The sequence below is a fragment of the Aspergillus ibericus genome (assembly GCF_003184845.1).
Source record: "Aspergillus ibericus CBS 121593 unplaced genomic scaffold BO80scaffold_38, whole genome shotgun sequence".
Classification (NCBI taxonomy): domain Eukaryota; kingdom Fungi; phylum Ascomycota; class Eurotiomycetes; order Eurotiales; family Aspergillaceae; genus Aspergillus; species Aspergillus ibericus.
In genome coordinates this window covers 176,668-193,880 of record NW_020292136.1, presented here as the reverse complement: position 1 = coordinate 193,880, position 17,213 = coordinate 176,668, and the positions used below count along the sequence as shown (strand labels likewise).

General features: G+C 51.3%; 9 protein-coding genes across 9 annotated transcripts; 4 read left to right on the top strand and 5 right to left on the bottom strand.

Annotated features, from left to right (window-relative positions):
* Window positions 1–273: 273 nt before the first annotated feature.
* On the top strand, window positions 274–2,098 carry BO80DRAFT_427640 (putative extracelular serine carboxypeptidase; the record flags this gene model as incomplete). The annotated part of the gene is made up of 1 exon (XM_025720064.1): window positions 274–2,098. One exon carries the CDS (start codon window positions 277–279, stop codon window positions 1,969–1,971), a length of 1,695 nt encoding a protein of 564 aa, XP_025572465.1. The 3' UTR covers window positions 1,972–2,098.
* Window positions 2,099–2,136: 38 nt separating this feature from the next.
* Window positions 2,137–3,560, bottom strand: BO80DRAFT_413192 (FAD-dependent oxidoreductase; the record flags this gene model as incomplete). Its single annotated transcript, XM_025718048.1, has 3 exons — window positions 3,366–3,560; window positions 2,478–3,302; window positions 2,137–2,419 (listed from the first exon to the last, which is right to left on the bottom strand). Exons 1-3 carry the CDS (start codon window positions 3,515–3,517, stop codon window positions 2,137–2,139), a joined length of 1,260 nt encoding a protein of 419 aa, XP_025572464.1. The 5' UTR covers window positions 3,518–3,560.
* A 1,539-nt stretch (window positions 3,561–5,099) lies between these two features.
* Window positions 5,100–6,202, bottom strand: BO80DRAFT_427638 (uncharacterized protein). Its single transcript, XM_025720063.1, has 4 exons — window positions 6,040–6,202; window positions 5,825–5,914; window positions 5,750–5,774; window positions 5,100–5,703 (listed from the first exon to the last, which is right to left on the bottom strand). The coding sequence occupies exons 1-4, from the start codon at window positions 6,103–6,105 to the stop codon at window positions 5,501–5,503; spliced, it is 384 nt and encodes a 127-aa protein (XP_025572463.1). The 5' UTR covers window positions 6,106–6,202; the 3' UTR covers window positions 5,100–5,500.
* A 1,306-nt stretch (window positions 6,203–7,508) lies between these two features.
* BO80DRAFT_480529 (uncharacterized protein) lies at window positions 7,509–9,440 on the top strand (the record flags this gene model as incomplete). Its single annotated transcript, XM_025723349.1, has 1 exon — window positions 7,509–9,440. The coding sequence occupies one exon, from the start codon at window positions 7,509–7,511 to the stop codon at window positions 9,438–9,440; it is 1,932 nt and encodes a 643-aa protein (XP_025572462.1).
* Window positions 9,441–9,891: 451 nt separating this feature from the next.
* BO80DRAFT_166848 (uncharacterized protein) lies at window positions 9,892–10,907 on the bottom strand. The gene is made up of 3 exons (XM_025713914.1): window positions 10,617–10,907; window positions 10,156–10,515; window positions 9,892–10,065 (listed from the first exon to the last, which is right to left on the bottom strand). Coding segments are annotated over exons 1-3 (420 nt in total). The 5' UTR covers window positions 10,618–10,907; the 3' UTR covers window positions 9,892–10,006.
* On the bottom strand, window positions 10,148–11,859 carry BO80DRAFT_480525 (fungal specific transcription factor domain-containing protein). Its single transcript, XM_025723348.1, has 3 exons — window positions 10,995–11,859; window positions 10,588–10,941; window positions 10,148–10,464 (listed from the first exon to the last, which is right to left on the bottom strand). Exons 1-2 carry the CDS (start codon window positions 11,480–11,482, stop codon window positions 10,638–10,640), a joined length of 792 nt encoding a protein of 263 aa, XP_025572460.1. The 5' UTR covers window positions 11,483–11,859; the 3' UTR covers window positions 10,148–10,464; window positions 10,588–10,637.
* A 366-nt stretch (window positions 11,860–12,225) lies between these two features.
* On the top strand, window positions 12,226–13,473 carry BO80DRAFT_362262 (putative short-chain dehydrogenase; the record flags this gene model as incomplete). The annotated part of the gene is made up of 3 exons (XM_025716050.1): window positions 12,226–12,616; window positions 12,702–13,182; window positions 13,251–13,473. The coding sequence occupies 3 exons, from the start codon at window positions 12,226–12,228 to the stop codon at window positions 13,471–13,473; spliced, it is 1,095 nt and encodes a 364-aa protein (XP_025572459.1).
* A 443-nt stretch (window positions 13,474–13,916) lies between these two features.
* Window positions 13,917–14,966, top strand: BO80DRAFT_480521 (uncharacterized protein; the record flags this gene model as incomplete). The annotated part of the gene is made up of 3 exons (XM_025723347.1): window positions 13,917–14,307; window positions 14,511–14,521; window positions 14,601–14,966. The coding sequence occupies 3 exons, from the start codon at window positions 13,917–13,919 to the stop codon at window positions 14,748–14,750; spliced, it is 552 nt and encodes a 183-aa protein (XP_025572458.1). The 3' UTR covers window positions 14,751–14,966.
* Window positions 14,967–14,974: 8 nt separating this feature from the next.
* BO80DRAFT_457637 (DUF2786 domain-containing protein) lies at window positions 14,975–16,568 on the bottom strand (the record flags this gene model as incomplete). The annotated part of the gene is made up of 3 exons (XM_025722239.1): window positions 14,975–16,143; window positions 16,426–16,430; window positions 16,552–16,568. 3 exons carry the CDS (start codon window positions 16,566–16,568, stop codon window positions 14,975–14,977), a joined length of 1,191 nt encoding a protein of 396 aa, XP_025572457.1.
* Window positions 16,569–17,213: the final 645 nt, after the last annotated feature.

Here is a 17,213-nt window from a genome sequence, read left to right as displayed (position 1 = left end):
GTGAATGATGAGATGATCTGTCAACCCTATCTGACACGTCTGCAGACCTTGCAAGTTGTAATAGTGATGGGGCTGATCACGAATCCTCCTCTGCAATGTCGTGATGCATCCAAGCAGCTGCAGCAGCTCGGCTAACCAGCCCCGTCGGGGACCGGCGGATCGGCAAGATCGACAGTCCAGCCGATTGGCAATTCCTGGATTAGATAAAAGTCCCTCCCGCGGGTAAACAAACTGATAAATCGTGGGGTCCCCATTCTTGATGAATCACCGCCAAACATGTTCCGCTCACTTCCCCTCCTGGGGACCTTGATTGCCACCAGCCTTGCCCTGGATTCCAGCCCACTGGAACTGCGGCTGCCACATTTGCACCACCTCCGTCAACTCAGCCAACACTCTTTCGAGGTCGAATCTGCCACCTTCCCTGTATACAATCTCTCCGTGCCCATTGACCACTTTCACAATGAATCCCGCTACGAACCGCACACCAATGCCACCTTTGGCCTGCGCTACTGGCTCGATACCAGCCATTACCGACCAGGAGGCCCGGTTTTCGTGATCGCTGCGGGTGAAACCGATGGAAGCGACCGTATTCCCTTCCTCTCGCAGGGCGTGGTCACCCAGCTGGCTGCCGCCTACCATGGAGTTGGCCTCATCCTCGAGCACCGCTACTACGGGGAGAGCTACCCATTTGCCAATCTCACCACCGAGAACATCCGGTTCCTGACCACTGAGCAAGCTCTGGCTGATTATGCCTACTTTGCCTCCAACGTTGTGTTTCCCGAACTCGAGCATCTGGATCTCACGGCCGCCACCACTCCGTGGATCGCTTACGGTGGCTCCTACGCCGGCGCCTTTGTCGCATTCCTCCGCAAACTTTATCCGGAGGTCTACTGGGGTGCGGTGTCGTCGTCCGGGGTCACCGAAGCCATCATCGATTACTGGGAATATTACGAGCCGATTCGACTGTACGGGCCGGCACCGTGCATCTCCGCTCTGCAAACATCGGTCGATATCGTCGACCGCATTCTCATCGACCATGCCGACAATACGACTCTTGCCGCACAACTCAAATCCGCCTTTGGAGGAATTGCCCCCAGCCTCGGAAACCAGGATTTTGTCTCGTATCTGTCATACGGCCTTGATTCGTTCCAGTCTCGTAATTGGGACGAGTCCGTCGGCACCCCTCTCTTCCGCGCGTTTTGCAACAACATTACCGAGTCGCAGCTGCTCTATCCGGGAACAACCGACCCAATCTCTACTTCCGTGAAGCAATTGATCGAGATTGCAGGCTACAGTGACTCTAACACTACACTGGTGACGAACTTCCTGAACTGGATCGGGTTCTTGAATACCTCGGAGGTATTCGCCAATTCATCCTCGACGGAATCTTCCAGCACGGCGGATTTCAGCACCCCACAGCCCCTCACCAAGAGCTCGGGCACCAGCTGGAACTACCAAGTCTGCGTGGAATGGGGCTATTTCACCACAGGCTCCTCCGTTCCCTCGACAATCCAACCACTGATCTCGCGTCTCCTCGATCTTCCCTACCTTTCTTCATTCTGCGCGAGCCAATTCGGTATCTCCACGCCCCCAGACGTCCAGCGGATCAACCAACACGGCGGATTCAACTTTTCGTATCCCCGAGTGGCGATCATCGGTGGTCTTGCGGACCCGTGGCGCGATGCGACGCCGCTGGCGGATGGGGTCGATTGGGAGAGCCGGAACTCGACCGATAGCGAGCCGGTCATTCTTCTGGATATTCCTGCGGCGGATGTCTGGGATGGGGTTCGGGGGGCAGTGCACCACTGGGATCAGAACGGGCTGTCCAAACAGGAGAGTAAGGATGGGAACAAAGCGCCAAAAGAGATTGTTAGTGTGCATAAAGAGGCGGTTCGCTTTGTGGGCGTCTGGCTGGGGGAGTGGAAGAGCTCAGCCGTGGATGAGGAGAAGCTGTATCAGACGGTTTTATAGGGTGCAGCTATAGCTAGAACTGGTATTCATAGAATGCTGCCTAAGTACATGCCTGTTTATGAATAATCAGCGAATCTTTCATTTATGTCTATCAGGTCTAAATGTGCCTCATGAAATTACACTTGCTACCATCTCTAATTTTCTTCCAACACCATAGCCAATGCCCTAAAAAGGCTCCCGGTACAAACGATCCAGCCCCTCGAGTACAACCTCCTGATCGCTCCACGCAGTAACAATGCGTGCATCTCGCTCACGACAGAGCTCCGCACCCCCCTGCACCACGCGCTGCTCTCCTATCCGACGAGCCTCTTTAACCAAAGCTGCCGTCCGCGGCTGTCTCAACATCGCAAACACCCGGAAAACCCCCTCCAAGCCCGCTTCCACCGTCGCCCACTCTACTCCCTCGGTCAAATCCGGCAGCAATCGACTCAGATGATAACAATCCTCCCTAAAAGCGTCAGCACACCAACCCCCACCACCATCACAGCCCCGAGAATAAAACTCACAAAGCCTGATTCGCCCCCTGTCCCAAATGCGGACTCGTCGGATGCGCCGCATCTCCCACCAAGACACACCGAGACGAGAACCACTCCTCCGCCCTCGTCTCCTTCCGATCAAACACCCCATACGAAATAATCCTCTCCGCGCCCTCCACCATCTCCCTCACCCCATCTTCAAACCCCACCAACTTCTCCCTCAAGAACCCCTTCCTCCGCTCCAACTCCTCCCCCCCCTCCACAGCCCTCCACGTCTCCTCCTCCTCGTTCCCCGCCAGCGTCACCGCCCACGACACATCCCCAGCGCCCGAATCCGAAACCGGATACGAAACAACATGCACCCCCTCCCCATACCAATTACACATCCCACTCCCCCCCCGTTGCCCAACCCGATGACCCCGTTTCGAGAGGCCCGCGATTTGCATCAACCCCGTGAATGCCGGGGGCCCTTCAGCTACCCCACTCCGAGAAAGAAGGATCTTCCGCGTGGAGGATTTAATCCCGTCGCATCCGATGAGGAATGACCCTGTTACTTTCTTCCCGTTGGTGAAGGAGGCGGTGATGGTTCTGGAGGCTGGGTCTTCGTGGACGTTCTGGAGATTGTATCCCTCGTAGAGGGGGATATTGTTTTCGAGGAGTGTTTTCTTGAGGTGCAGGTTTAGGGTTGTGCGTTTTATGCCCATTGCGGGCTGGGTGTAGCGCTCTTGGTAAGTGGTGGGGAGGGAGGATTCGCCCAGGGTGTGGCCGGAGGCGGTGCCGTGCCAGAGCGTGGTTAAGGGGGTGTGGGTTGTTAGAAGGGTGGTGGTTGGGGTGATGAGATTAAGGATTTTCATTCTGTGGATTGTTAGATTCTTTCTCTGGGGGTATGTTTTAGGTTTGGGGGAAGGGGAAGGGCACCCATTCGGCATTAGCATTAGGGATGCGCCGGCGTCGCCGAGGGCTTGGACTTTCTCGAAGACGATGGGGTGGTAGCCTTTGCGTTGGAGGAGGATGGCGAGGACGGGGCCGGCGATGCCGCAGCCGATGATTAGGACGGTGGGGGGTGACATTGGTGGTTGGTTGGACGTGGTTTTGATGTAAGTTGGTGTGAAGTGATGTTGTTGTTGAGATTCTGGATTGATGGGGTGGTGGTGTTTTATACTGCACCGGGGCGGTTTTGGTGGGTCGGAGACTCCGCGGAGAGTCCGCCGGTGGTTATGGCAGCTCGGAACGGAGATTCCGTTTGCTTTGAATTTGCATATTTCTTTGATTGAACTTGTATACAGGATCGGTTGAATGTTATTTCTGCATTGATTATTGGTATGTGCTATGATTTCTTGGCTTGTAGATCGCATCTCGACCGGTGGAGAAGTCCAGGCCATTGAAACCAGCCCGCGATTCCGGATTTTTGTTCCACAGACCCAGTCACCACAGTGATCATTGGCTTCGGCTGGTGCCGAGCCTTGGGTTTTGCATCAATGTGCCTTACCCCTTTTCTGGCTGGCATGATCCGATGGACTCCACGTTGAGTGGTTCGCTCCACATGGCAACCAACCTTATCCCTCAGACTGTAGGGTCAAGTTGGTCGGGTCTCCAGTGAAAGATTGTCGATCCCAGATAAAGATAAACAGCAAGTAAACAGTCCCTTACAGCTCGAGCCACGATGATCTGCTCGCCGCATGGGCCGCCCTGATTCCTAGGACGATTGGAAACATCAACTAGCCAGCCAGGTAGGTAACACAGGTTGCCCATCTTTCTTATTGCCTTCCTCCCCTTTCCAGGATCCTCAACCCCAAAGTCTGCTCATCTGCCATCTAGAATACAAGCGGATGCTCCCCAGTACCTAATACATACCACTACACTCACTTGGAAGCCCATCCCTAACCCTCAGAAATGTCAGTCCCCCCTCCCCATCCCCATTCTCTCGAAGACAAAACCCTAACCCATCCCAAATCAGGCCTACCCAACCACCACAACCACCAGGATCCGACATCCACCTCCGCGCCAACAACATCCCCCGAGTCGTAACCATCTACTCCACAGTAACAACAATCTTCCAAACAAGAAAAACCACCAACACCGAAACAGAAGACCTAGTCAGCACAGAGAAAATATACACCACCGTCAAGATCCACCCGCACCTCCCATCCGACACTCCCTCTACCTCAACCCTCATTTCCGAAACCACATCCTCCACACCATCCCAGCAATGGATGCTCGTCACGGTCACAGAGACACAGATCCTCTCGTCGTTGGTTGGGTCCGCGGCGGGGGAAGTTATGACGGGTATAGCGGGGGGTAATAGTCAGGGAGGTATGTCGACGGGAGCAAAGGTCGGGATTGGAGTTGGGGTTGGGATGGCGGGGTTGGCGGGTGTTTGTGTGGTGATTGGGGGGTTGGTTTGGCGGAGATGGAGGAAGAAGAGGGAGGAGGGGGTTGATGTGGGGGAAAGTGAGAGGGGAATGGTGCAGACGGGAGGAGCTACGAAGAATGGTCCTGTCACGGGGGTGGTGGGGGATTTGGTGCCGGAGATTGATGGGATGCCGGTTGTGGAGGCTGGTGGTGGTGGTGCGTTGGAGGAGAGGCAGGTGTTTGAGTTGGGTGGTGGTGAGAGGAAATGAGGCAAAGGTGTATGTGAGTTGGCGCGTGGTGTATAGAATGAAGAGAGGTGTTGGGGGAGGAGTAACAGATCCTGCGGGTCAGAGGAGGTTGTGTTGGTTGTTAGAGATATAGGTAATGGATTGATCTGAGTAATGGCAACTGAACCAAGTACTATGGCCCGAGTGAGTAAGATTGCCGGAGCTTGTTTCTCCATGCTTGGAATCATTGTGAAGCAGCAGAATGTGGCGTAATTTGATGAAGGATGAAGCTTGTAGATGGTAAGTCTTCCGTTAAATTGTCCTGATATCTTCTAAGTGTATCCTGGACTGTATTTCTGAGTAGGTAAACGGTTGCATAATTGCCTTGAATACTTAAAGCTGGGCACATTCTAAGTTGAAGCGTTATGACAAGCTCCGCTTATTTCAGACCCGGAGCCTATCAAGTCCAGCATTCTAATACTTAGCCCAGGCCCTCACCACCGCCCACGCCTGCAGCGCCGCACCGAATCCCACCGCCCAGCCATTCTCCTTGATGCCGGTACGGAAATACCAAGCGGAGCTGGCCCACATCAGTGCGTTGACGATGACAGCGATGGCCTTGTTGGTAGGATCCTGCAGGGCCCGGGGGTTGCGGGACCATTGATAATGAAGGAGGCCTATCATGTCTTAGCTTGAATGGAGTGAAGTGAGGGAGAGACATACCGGTCGCCAAGAAAAAGGCACTCCCCTAAGCATATTGTCAGTTCTGGTCATTATCCCGAGTGTGTTGGTTAATACCTGGTACCAGCCAACAATGCCACAGGCCCATGGCTTCGAGCCCGCAATGGTCCCGAATACCGGTTCAGCGATCCATTGTCTCCCTCCAAGCTGGTCCGGTTAGCGTGACATATTCTGGAAATGGAATGAGCTGACAAGGCTCTCGAATGATAGGATGTTTTCAGAATGAGCCTTGTTTCGAGGCACGTGCATTAGGGAGGCCGGCAACTGCATACCGTATGTCCAATGGCGAGGGTGGTGAACGTGAGAGCCGAAGCCTGGAGAGAGCGGGACGACGTCATGGTTGATATGGACACCTCGTGCAGGGATTGTTCGCCTTGAAATCAATTGATTGAATGGGAGAGAAATGTTGGGAGGAAGGAAGGAAGAGACTCGAAATTGGGGCCTCATACGACCGATGACAAATATCCCGCAAAGCCCCGGAAATGTTCCAGAAATCGCCGAGTGCAGCCTTGTCAGGTGCCTCAGGCCAGAAAGATTGAAAGATTGTAGCATTCACCGCCTGGCTGTATAGGGATTAGCTTTGTAAAAGACGGGCAGAACTGCTCCGCTTTTATGCTATGGCTTTCTTGGGCCGGCAAGATACTCACCGCCTTAATAATTGTGTTGCCTGAGGCCATGGTTGGCTTCAAGGTGTTCTTGGGGCGATATAAAAAAGTAGAAGGCGCTTCATAAGCGTTTCTAATGGATATGCCATTGATTAGAGCGTGGGTACTATTACACCGTGGTGACCTACTTCTTAACGACTCTTCACTCCACAGTATAGCCGGATTGTTGTCAGACCTTGTGGGTTTCAAACGATTCAGTTGGATTATTCAGAGCATCCTGATAGTCTAAGCTGGTCGGTCCAGGGAATTCTCGTCACATATACACGCTGCTTCGGGTATTGCATGACAAAAAACATGCAGCTACAGGAACGGACAGCCACAGCCCAGGGCTGTAGGAGTTTGCCGAGACCGCAATGTGAATTGCCGCGGCCCAGAGGGTTTCCTTGCAACAAAAATCAAACCCCAGGAAGAAAAATGTACTTCTAACAAGAATGACAACCTCAGAGAGTGAGGACATATTTTAGTCTGTTGGGACGGGTATCTTGAAGACAAAGACTGCCTAGCAGGAACAATGAGCCAATGGACATAGACAAAGAGAGAATAGAGACATAGATCACAAGGGTATCCATGTTTGAGGTACTGCCTTCAACAATGCATCCCACCTTGTCAGTGCAGATCAACTGGCCATGTGCCTGGTTATGGAATGGAAGTTGATTGGCACAACCGTTGAGAACTCGTCACGTCTGAAAGGACCAAAATTGAGGCCCATTTCCCCCGGTCGGGTCGTCCAATCATGCCCCTTGTTATAGTGTCTTTTCTTTGTCAAACGTTCCTTTGCTACCAGAGATGACCAGCATTTTCCTACGGAAGATGCCTACCCTAAAAGTTTAAGCTTTGGCGAATACGAAGCCAGTATGTCTATAAAACGACCTTAGCATTTATTATCCTGATAATCCTTCTATTTCCGTTTATATCTCTCCTATTGTTCTTACTGACCCTGTCACCTTCATCGAAGGTTTCTGGTCTCTCTACATCGGTGATGCAGAGCATCTGCCATCTGCTTGTGACTGAACCCTTTCAAATTGACAGCAAGCACATCCAAGAAAGTCTCTCGCGACATCACTCGCACGTACATCATGTCTGTGAATGGCAAAATTCCATCCATCTTTTGGCGTTTGGAACTGGCAGGATTTATCTTCAAGGACCTTCCTCGCGACTCCCTCAAAAACCTCCGTCTGACATGCAAGCATCTGGATCACCTGGTAGTATCTCTTTCTCATCTCTTCAGCCGCATATACATATCCGCCAATCAAGAAGACCTCAGGGTCCTTGGCCTGATCTCTCAGCACCCTCGAATTGCGTCATGTGTACGGGAGCTTGTATGGGATGTGACAATGATTTGTGGATTTAGGAGGATCGGTCCTGCCGGTGCGGACATCATTTACAAGTACCGCTCAATAAGCTTGTGTGGTCAAGATTATTTCGCTCTACTAGATGCACTGCCCCGATTGCCACGACTTCGGCATGCCACTCTAACAAGCCTCATGTCACGATGGATAACTAAGGATCATCGCCATGACAATCATGTGTTATATAGCCACTGGGTGGGCGAATCTCATGGCAACCATCTACATCCGACGCGGCCGTACACCTGCACGTTCGAATCCCCTGCCATGCGCCAATGGCAGAGACGGCGCCTGAATTGGAGTCAAGACCCAGAATGGCATCCGCGACCAGAAATTTCCAATGACGTTGAAGTTTACCAGGATGTTAAGCACCTTTTGGAGCCAATCTCCACGGGTAGCCGTGACGTGTTTCGGAACATTCAACGCAGACCGGATCGTGCTCAGCTCCTCCTGCTGGCAGCTTGTACTCGTTTGCATGTCAACCTTCTATCATACTGCGTCGATTCCCCAGACGTGTCATGCCATCGCTGGAAGAAACCTACCTCTGTGGTACCGTTCAAAGGGATCGTGTTCCCCTCATACGTACGTTCATGCCTGCTCAAAGCCGGCCTCTCAAACCAGCTGCAATCGCTCCGAGAGCTATCCCTAACCCTTGATGCGGTGAGCTGTCGCACGTGGCATCAAGCCTTCTACACTGAGGATCTCGAGACTGTCGAGATACGTATCTACAAGGAGGACCATTTTTCAATGACGGTGATCGAGGCCGCATATCCCAGCCTCAAAAAGCTAATCCTGGGCAATTTCAAATTCACCATGGATAGCCTCGACAAGTTATTTACGTGGTGTCTGGATAATAGAATCCAGACTCTTCACTTGATTGACCCCGTGTTTCGACCGGATGCTATCTACACAAAGATACTGTTCTTTCATGATCTCCTCAGTCGGAGTGTCCGTGGTCCGCGCAGAGGGCAACAGCCGGATTACGCAATATGGAAGTCCTTGGAGCGCTTTCCGAATCAGCATGATGCCAGCTCGGGTTCTTCTCAGAAAGACCCCGGTAAGGACTGTGGCGTGGAACCAGCAGTGCCGTTCGCATATTTGGACTTGCCGTCCGAGTCGGAAGATAGTGATTATACTTCTGACGACTCCGATGTAGGCGTTGACTCTGATGCGATGGCGGACTCTGATGCAGACGACGGCTCTGATGGACATGACTGTGGTTCAGAGGATAAATCTGGATCAGCAGAGGAATCTAATTCAGGAGAAGAATCCGATACAGAAGACGATGAGTCAATGGATGGCTCTGATGCTGGCGACGGCTCTGCTACAGATGATAGCGCTGCAAGTGACGCTGAAAGTAGCGTTTCCACAGAGAAGGACGATTCCAGCAAGACCATGGACGTGGATTTAACAACTCATTTCGACGATCTAGCAATCGAACCGTCCGACCCCGACTACAGCCCCTCTGAATCCGACGAATCCAGCGAGAGCGATGAAGACGAGACTGACATTCGTGACGAAATACCTTTCCCCCGTCTCCGACCAGATGTGGGTCGTTATCTCCGCGAATTTGAAGGGGAATCGTTTGAGCTGCAGCTGAGACACTGGTACGAATTATATGACCTCCGTGTCCTCATTGATGGGTATCGCACGAAGCGTTGATATATTCGGTTGCCATATATAGACCTTAATCTGCCATATTGTGTTTGGAGTTGAGGTGTGACAGAAGTATGATTTATCAAAAATTGGGATCTGCTTGCAATGCGCGGAATACTCAATTTGCCAATCAATTTGTTGTAATTCAACTATGCCTTGGGCATCATACCCTGAGCCAGTAAGCTCTGTAAAAGACAACTAACTGGTAGTAAAGGGAAAGTCAACAACCACAGCCTGGTAGATACCTCGGCTCGGCTCGGGCTCCTGGGGTTCAACTCTACCGGTTTTACCCACTGGGTCGGTTTTGGTGGCAATCGGGTAACCGAACCCACTGCGGGTTAAAAACCCAACCCAACCATGGGTTCGGTTGAACCCTTGCGGGTGCCGCAGGTTATCACTTCTGCAAAATGTGGACAGCGACAATACCACGGTAGACAATTACAGCGGTGGATTATGATGGCAGACTAAAAAAACCAAAGCTATCGAGGACGTTCATAGAGAATCCATAGCGGTACCGGCGAGCTAATAGAAAAGGGCAAATATGATAGAACCTCGCATTAGTGTCATCGCTGTCAACTCGCCACATACAAACTATTTCCCGGCATGTTGTTCAAGTTGTTAACATATTGACCTGTGTGTAGAACGTGTTAGTAGGTACCCACCTAAAGAATTGTATTCTCGGGCTGAAGAATCGAATCACGAGTGCAGAAATAATACGTACGCGAAATCTCCCACCGCACACTCTGCCTCTCCAATACATACTTCATCATCTTCATCTCACTCTGCAGAGCATCAAGTGGCTGAGGCGACTCTGCTGAACTCGGGTAATCTGGTGGTGGCAGATAGTCTCGCATCTCGAGTAGAAGCTGGTAGATCATGGTGATCGTGTATGGGAAAACCTCAATCATCTCGTCGTTTAGCTCACTCATGCCCTTGTGAGAATACACGTTATCAGAGGCTATGTCTGCGAGAAGGGTAAGAATTGTTTTGATGGCCTGTGATGATCCATTTCTTTCCTGGTCAGTAAAGGCTGAGGCGGCACGGGAGTCAAGGCGCCAGTGATGGAGACAGAAAAATGCCACTAGACGAGATGATTAGGACCATGATATTCCAGTCTGGTGTGGGAGGGATGATTTTCAAGGTATAGGTAGACTGGTCCGACCGGAAGATGGGATTACTAACTTCAGACTGATGGCAATCGCCTCACAGCATGTCCTCATTTTCCAACTGTACTAGGATCCTTAGGAAATGGACCAGACCTCGATCTACAATTCGAAATCGTAAACGGCTTTCCTCGGAAGATACGATAGGGCTTTGAACTATTTCAAGAACACAATCTGACCAAATAGCAGCTCTAGCCGGTAGGTAAAAAGCTGCATAGTGGCTATCAATCGCGAGCTTTGGCATAATCGTGTGGAGCTCCGCTTCAAGTAATTTATTGTCCATTACTTTTGGATCCTGCATATGCAGGTGTCGGATCGGCAGGTGACTCTTGAGGCTGATCATACTGTGGAAACCTTAGCAGCATATCATGGGTCATTAATCAAAGAGAATACTAACCGCTCATGGATGACAATGCCCCACCAGGTATGCAGCACCTCATCCTGAGACGATGGGCTGCCCAGACGCGGAAGAGAAGGGGCTTGCAGAGGACTACACAGTCCAATGACTTGTGCCATGCTAGAGCAGACACTGATAGTCACATAAGAAGGATTCAGGAGCCCGTGTCCGTACTCGTACACTGATAGTAGTACCCCTGTTTGGATCAGAGTCACTGAGGGACGGGCGACAGAGTCCTTGTCCCAAAACAGCTGCTTCACCGCTTCATACATGGACTCACGCAGGAAGTCAGGTTTGTTCCCGCTCATTAGAGGCCGCGTTATCATGCCCATGGCGAGTAGCAGAAGGAAGAAATCCCGAGACCCATGCACCTGTAGATTGCGGTAGCGCTCTCTGACAGTGGCTTTGTGGAGGATCGCTACCCACCTTTGACAAGAGGAGAGAAATATCTCAGCCATGTCCACTAGCTGCTGTTTATGCTTATTCATCAGGTTTGTCAACTGGGCGAAGTGAAATGAGTCTGTCTCGTGGAGGAGGCGAAATTCCTGGGCGAGTGCTTGCTCGGGATTATTAGGCAGCACTAGTGACCGACCAGAACTCGTGTCTGTCGAGTCTGATAAGGGAGGGGATGGATTAGGGGTAGAGTAATGACATTTTAGTAGCAGCCTGTTGAATTTGTTACCATAGTCTCCAGGGGCTGGGCTCAGTGGACGCACCGCTGACAACGCGAGCAAATGGGCCACGATCTGTCACACTTCTGCTTGCGTGACCTGCAGGACGAACAGGGAATTGAGGCCTGCAGAGAGTCAGCGGCAGCATGCACGGATTCGAGATCCATTGTGAGAGGAACTGGAGTCGTGGCAAGATGATGAAACGGATAGAAAAGCGTCAGCTGTGATCCTCGCTGGCAGACCCCGGTTGACTAGCGTGTCCGACCCCTGCTAGCGCGATCCTTCGGCTGTGACGCAGTATCGGACAGCTTAGGATGGGTGCAAGATGTCGATGTCATTGTCGAAATGCTATCAGAAATGTCGTTGCCTTTCCTGCTGATAAATGCAGTATGAGGGGGCAGATTTGTCCCAGATAATATAAATATTCTCAGGGCTCCCTCGAAGAAGACGATGTACGCGACCAGCAGCAATTCCTATAATACCGGCTTTATCATATTTAAAACCCCTTTATCTGGCTGACACCCTGTTTTGGTTTGATCTTTCTTTCCTATCTTCCAGATATGGGTCAACTAGTCATTCTGCCAACCCCACCAGGAACAAGCCTAGAGGGACAAACGTGCCTGATCACGGGTGCAAATTCCGGAATCGGGTTCGAGACTGCCCGCCAAATGCTCACTCTCAAGGCGTCCCCAGTCATCATTACTGCTCGAGACAAGTACAAGGGGCAGGCCGCCGTTGCGGCACTCCGCCAGGACCCCGAGATCCTTGCAGCTAACCCGTCAGCCCGCGTTGAGATGTTCCATTTGGATCTCGACGACTATCAGTCGGGACTGGCACTCTGTGACCTGGTGAAGAGAGAGGTCTCGGAGTTAGATGTGCTCTTGTGCAATGGTGGTATGAATATAATGCACTATCAGAGAAGCAAAAGCGGGCATGAGCAGATGATGCAAGGTACCGGACCTCTTTGATACTAAGAGACTAGACAATCATGCCACGCTCCCAAAGTACCTCAACTAATTCTATATTCGTCCTACAGTCAATTGCTACACCCACTTCCTCATAATCCTCGAGCTCCTCCCACTCTTGCGGGCCACAGCAGCAAAGCGCAAAAGCTCATCACGCGTAACCTTTGTCGGTTCCGTAACTCAGTATCACCACACATTGAGTAGAACTCCTCTTGGACCCACCGAGAACGTTCTGAGCTACTATGACGACAAGGAGATTTACCAAGGCCTACTACGCTATTCGGACAGTAAATTTGTTGTGAATGCCTTCATCCGCCGCCTAGGCAGGGTTGTTTCAGATTCCGAGGTTATTGTCAACAACTTCTGTCCTGGTCTTGTGGAATCGACGGGTTTAGACCGGGCAATCCCACGTTGGCTGAAACTAATCATGTACATCTACCGCAGGACATCGTCTCGGCCTTTGAAGCATGCTGGTTGGACAGCTATTCATGCAACTGCCGTTGCTGGACGTGAGAGTCATGGGAAGTTCATACAAAGCAACAAGATCGATCCGTGAGTAGCCCTCAGTCTCTAGTTCTTATCGTTAGCAAGCGCTAATGGCTCGGATTTATTTCATTCAGGGGACCGCCTTTGTTGAATGAATCCGCTGGTAATGAGTTTGTTGAACGACTCTGGAAGGACTTTGTCGCGGATGTGGCTTCTTTGGACCCAATGCTGAAATTATTTGCTCATTGGAAAGCAGCTATGTCCTATCATCATTGCTTTCCGTGTAATTTACGGTCAATCGTTCTTTTCAATGACTTGCCACTAGGTACATTGCTAGTAGCATGCACTGGGCCATAAATGGTTGTTTTCTGGACCATGCATCGGATATGCAGCATCTGTATATGAACCAAACAATGGATATATATGGGCTTGAATGGCCGTCTAAGAATACCCCGGGTTGGTTGTGGTGCAATAAAGATGCGATCAGCCGTCCTTTATTCCCTTGTAGTTCTGCCTTTATGCCTGTAGCTAACGAGCCGGTCCATACTTTCTATATAATATTCAAGGTGCCCGGGTTTCCCTTGCAGGAAATACATGAGACGTCATGACATGTCGGAGGACAGCTAGACCATATTTCACATCATGAATCTACTCTGGCTTTAATCGGGCGCAGAATCGGGGATTGCCTCAGGGATGAGCCTACATGCGGAAAATGCCTACCTCAGGGATACAACTTGATATATAAGTCGTCCCTTCTCCTCTCCCACTTCTTCTTCTTTCTATCATCAACATCACCCACCATGGGTCTATTCGCAATCCCCGTCACGTTCACTGCTCCCAGGGCCACATCCCCCCCCACAGCAACCAGCGAAGCACATCCGGCGGAAGATACCGACAATAGCGACAAGGGCTACCTGATTGCGCATAACCTGGAAAAGAAAGATGCCACGATGCACTTGGCCACCATGGCCCAAGTAAGCGTCATGCGACGAAGCCTCGTTGATCAACTTGACTTGACCCTAGAGGAAACCTCGGATCTTCTGTCGTCTGACTACTATTTAAGGAAAGACTACACTGTTTTGAAACCAGATGGCATCGTGCGGAATGTCTCTTGGGGCTTTGACAGGGGGTCTGCTACTTATCAGACGGACTTTTATGCGCTCGACGGCCTGCAGGTCGATGTTGTCATTGGTAGGCGGGAGATAGGAAAGTATAAGATTCTTTCTCGGGGGCCTGGGGTGTTGGATTAATGTAGGGTTTGGTTATGGGTGATTATGGAGGGAGGATGGGTATCTGATGTAACAAATGCTAAACTGAATAAGATGAGATAATGCCCCGAAGCTAGCCTGTGATCATTAACATACGATCGGGTTGATTTGGCTAATCTGCTAAAGTTTGTCGCTCTGTGAGTTAGCAGACATCTTGGTACGACTTGAGGATTTTTCTTGCTTGTGCCGGGACCAGATCATCCTTGACGCGTCCAGGCCAGCATCATGGCCACTGAGCGCCTGATGATTGTAGTGACCTGGCTTAGAACCGAAAGGCTATCAAGTATGGCTATAACATGGGATTTCTGTAGATGGGGGATGTTCAAGGCAAAACGTGCGGATATTTTCCTTATCGCTAATGCGTAAGTTCTATGATCCGTCAATTACAATGCCTTGCGTCCCTTTTACCTCCTAGCATATATATGAGGACGCATGATTCTGACATTCGGAGCTTTACCACGGCTCAGGTAACTATCATTATGAATGAAAACAAGCATAGAAATGAGCAATTCCAACATCAGCTTCTAGAAACGATAGACCTAGGTAATAAAACGCATTCGACTCATCATGTTTAACTCAATTCTCGGGCATCAACGAAACTCGACGTCCTTACTATCCTTGCGGCCCTGCTGATAAGTGTCCCTGTCTTTAGCAGCGGTTTGGCGTGGCTTCCTGTAGCTCAGCTTAATCTTATGATCCTTGAGATAGTCCTCTGCAACTTGCACAGATGATGCACGGAACCTGGTCAACTGCATCTCGGATGCCCAAGGGGAGGCCGCTGGCTCTTCCTTCTTGACAGCTGCAGGAGGAGATACATTCTTCTCAGACTTCACCGTGGTGCTGGGCGGAGCAGAAAAGCTGAAAGTCTCCGGCTCCTCCGTCTTGATCAGCCTGTTGATATTGTCGTCAATGTCACCGGTTAGATCGATGACATTCTCATCATCTTCGTTGAAGTCAGCCTTCTCGTGATCCCCAGCCTCGTCCATATCCACAGCCCCATCACCAATCCCACCAATCCCTTCACCAAGACTCCCGCCCGAAAATTCTTCATCTTCGGTCCCCGAATCCTCATTCCACGGCAACCTCTCCAACCTCTCCAACCTCCCCACCTCCCGCTGACGCTGATCCCTCTCTTCACGCTCCCTCGCAGCAATCATATCCAGCTCCTTCCTCCTCACCTCCATCAACTCCCGATTTCTCTCCTCATAAGCCATTGAAACCAACCCATCCGCCACCCCAAGCCGATAACTAAACGTCGACGACCGACCCTTATACGCTCCCGACCACAACAAAATCTGATTATGCGCCATTTCAAACCCCTGCGCCGCTGCCACTGTATTCTCCGCAATGCCATAAAACGTATACACGATCGCCATCCGCCGCTCAGTAGAATAACACTTGCAATCGAAGAAGATAGACATTGCACAGGCTAGTCTCCTGACGAATGTCTCGTGCTGGGGCCGTTTGAAAGGCGTGGTGTGCGTGATGGAAATCTCGCTGCTTCCACCGTACTTCTCTTTGTTGCTGTTTTCAGTGTCGTTGGCGAGAATGTCTGCGTAGGTGACGTTGTGGAGGCGCATGAGCTTGGTGGCCACGAATATGGCGGCTTTGGCTTCGGATTCATTGGCCGCTTCGTGCTTGCTTCGCGTAAAGGCTTTTTGGATTCTGTCGAGGACGTCTTGGCTGACCTTGGTGGCTGTGGTGGCGCGTTTTGGGTGGCGGTTGCGGTTACGGTGGCCTTTTGGAGGGGGGCGCGTGGCTTTCGAAGGGATGGTTTGGGGTGGATTTGGTGAGTGGGTGAAGGCATTTTGGTTGACTGGAGGGTTACCTGGGGAGGTGTAGTAGCCTGGGAGATGGAAGCAGTGAGGATGGGAAGATGGCAGCTAAGGATGTATCGAAAGAGAGGTGATGTGAGCAAGTTTGTGCGAGTCAGTCAATATAAATGCTTGGAGGGGACAAATGACTAGTCGGGTAGAGAACCTCTCATACCCCCGTGGGTATACCCAGGGAGGACCCGGCGCAGTAGACGCTAACCATGCACCTTGACTGCGCCCACCAGCGCACGTCCCCCGCCAGCAAGGCTGATTTCTTTCCAGACAATGCTTTCAGGTTTGAGCTAGCCTGAAACCGTATAGCTTCGGCTCTCCTGCCGTGCTAAGCCGCGCACCAGCTCACTAGATGCATGTTGGAATCATCCTATTGGCGGCGAGACATGAAACCCATCTTCCGGAGTGATATCAGGGAGTTCGGGCTTGTCGGATGAGGTGCAGGGACCTCCCAAGTGATCTAGGCGAAGCACGCAAGGCCCTCTAGGCTGTAGAATAACTATTTCTGTGATGCAAGAAGCTATGGTGACAAATGGGAGTTGATTTTCAAGGTCTGCCAGGTTGACCACGGCGTCATCCCATGAAGCAAAAAGGGGAAGAACAGAGAAGAAAAGGAAAGAGCACACCTCCGTATCTTGAAAAATCACATCCTCGCCAGCCAGATTAATCCCCTTTACAATAACCCCGATATCGTTTCTATTGGTCCACTTTCAAAAACAACCCCAAGGCATCAACCGCGGAACTCGATGTCCCTCGCGACCCTTGTTATAGGCCCCGTTGTCCTGGGCAATCCTCCGACGCCCTTTTTTCCTTCGACAGTTTTATGTCATTGGCATCAGGATAATGCTGAGCTGCCAGGCGGGACATGGCGCGGAATTGAAGCAACTGGTTCTCCGGAGGCCACGGGGACACCACCAACGCCTTTTCGTCAGCAGCGGAGGAGGTGGACACCATCTCGGGCTGGGTTCTTTTTAAAAGTAGGGGCTCGCCGTTCAAGGTTCAC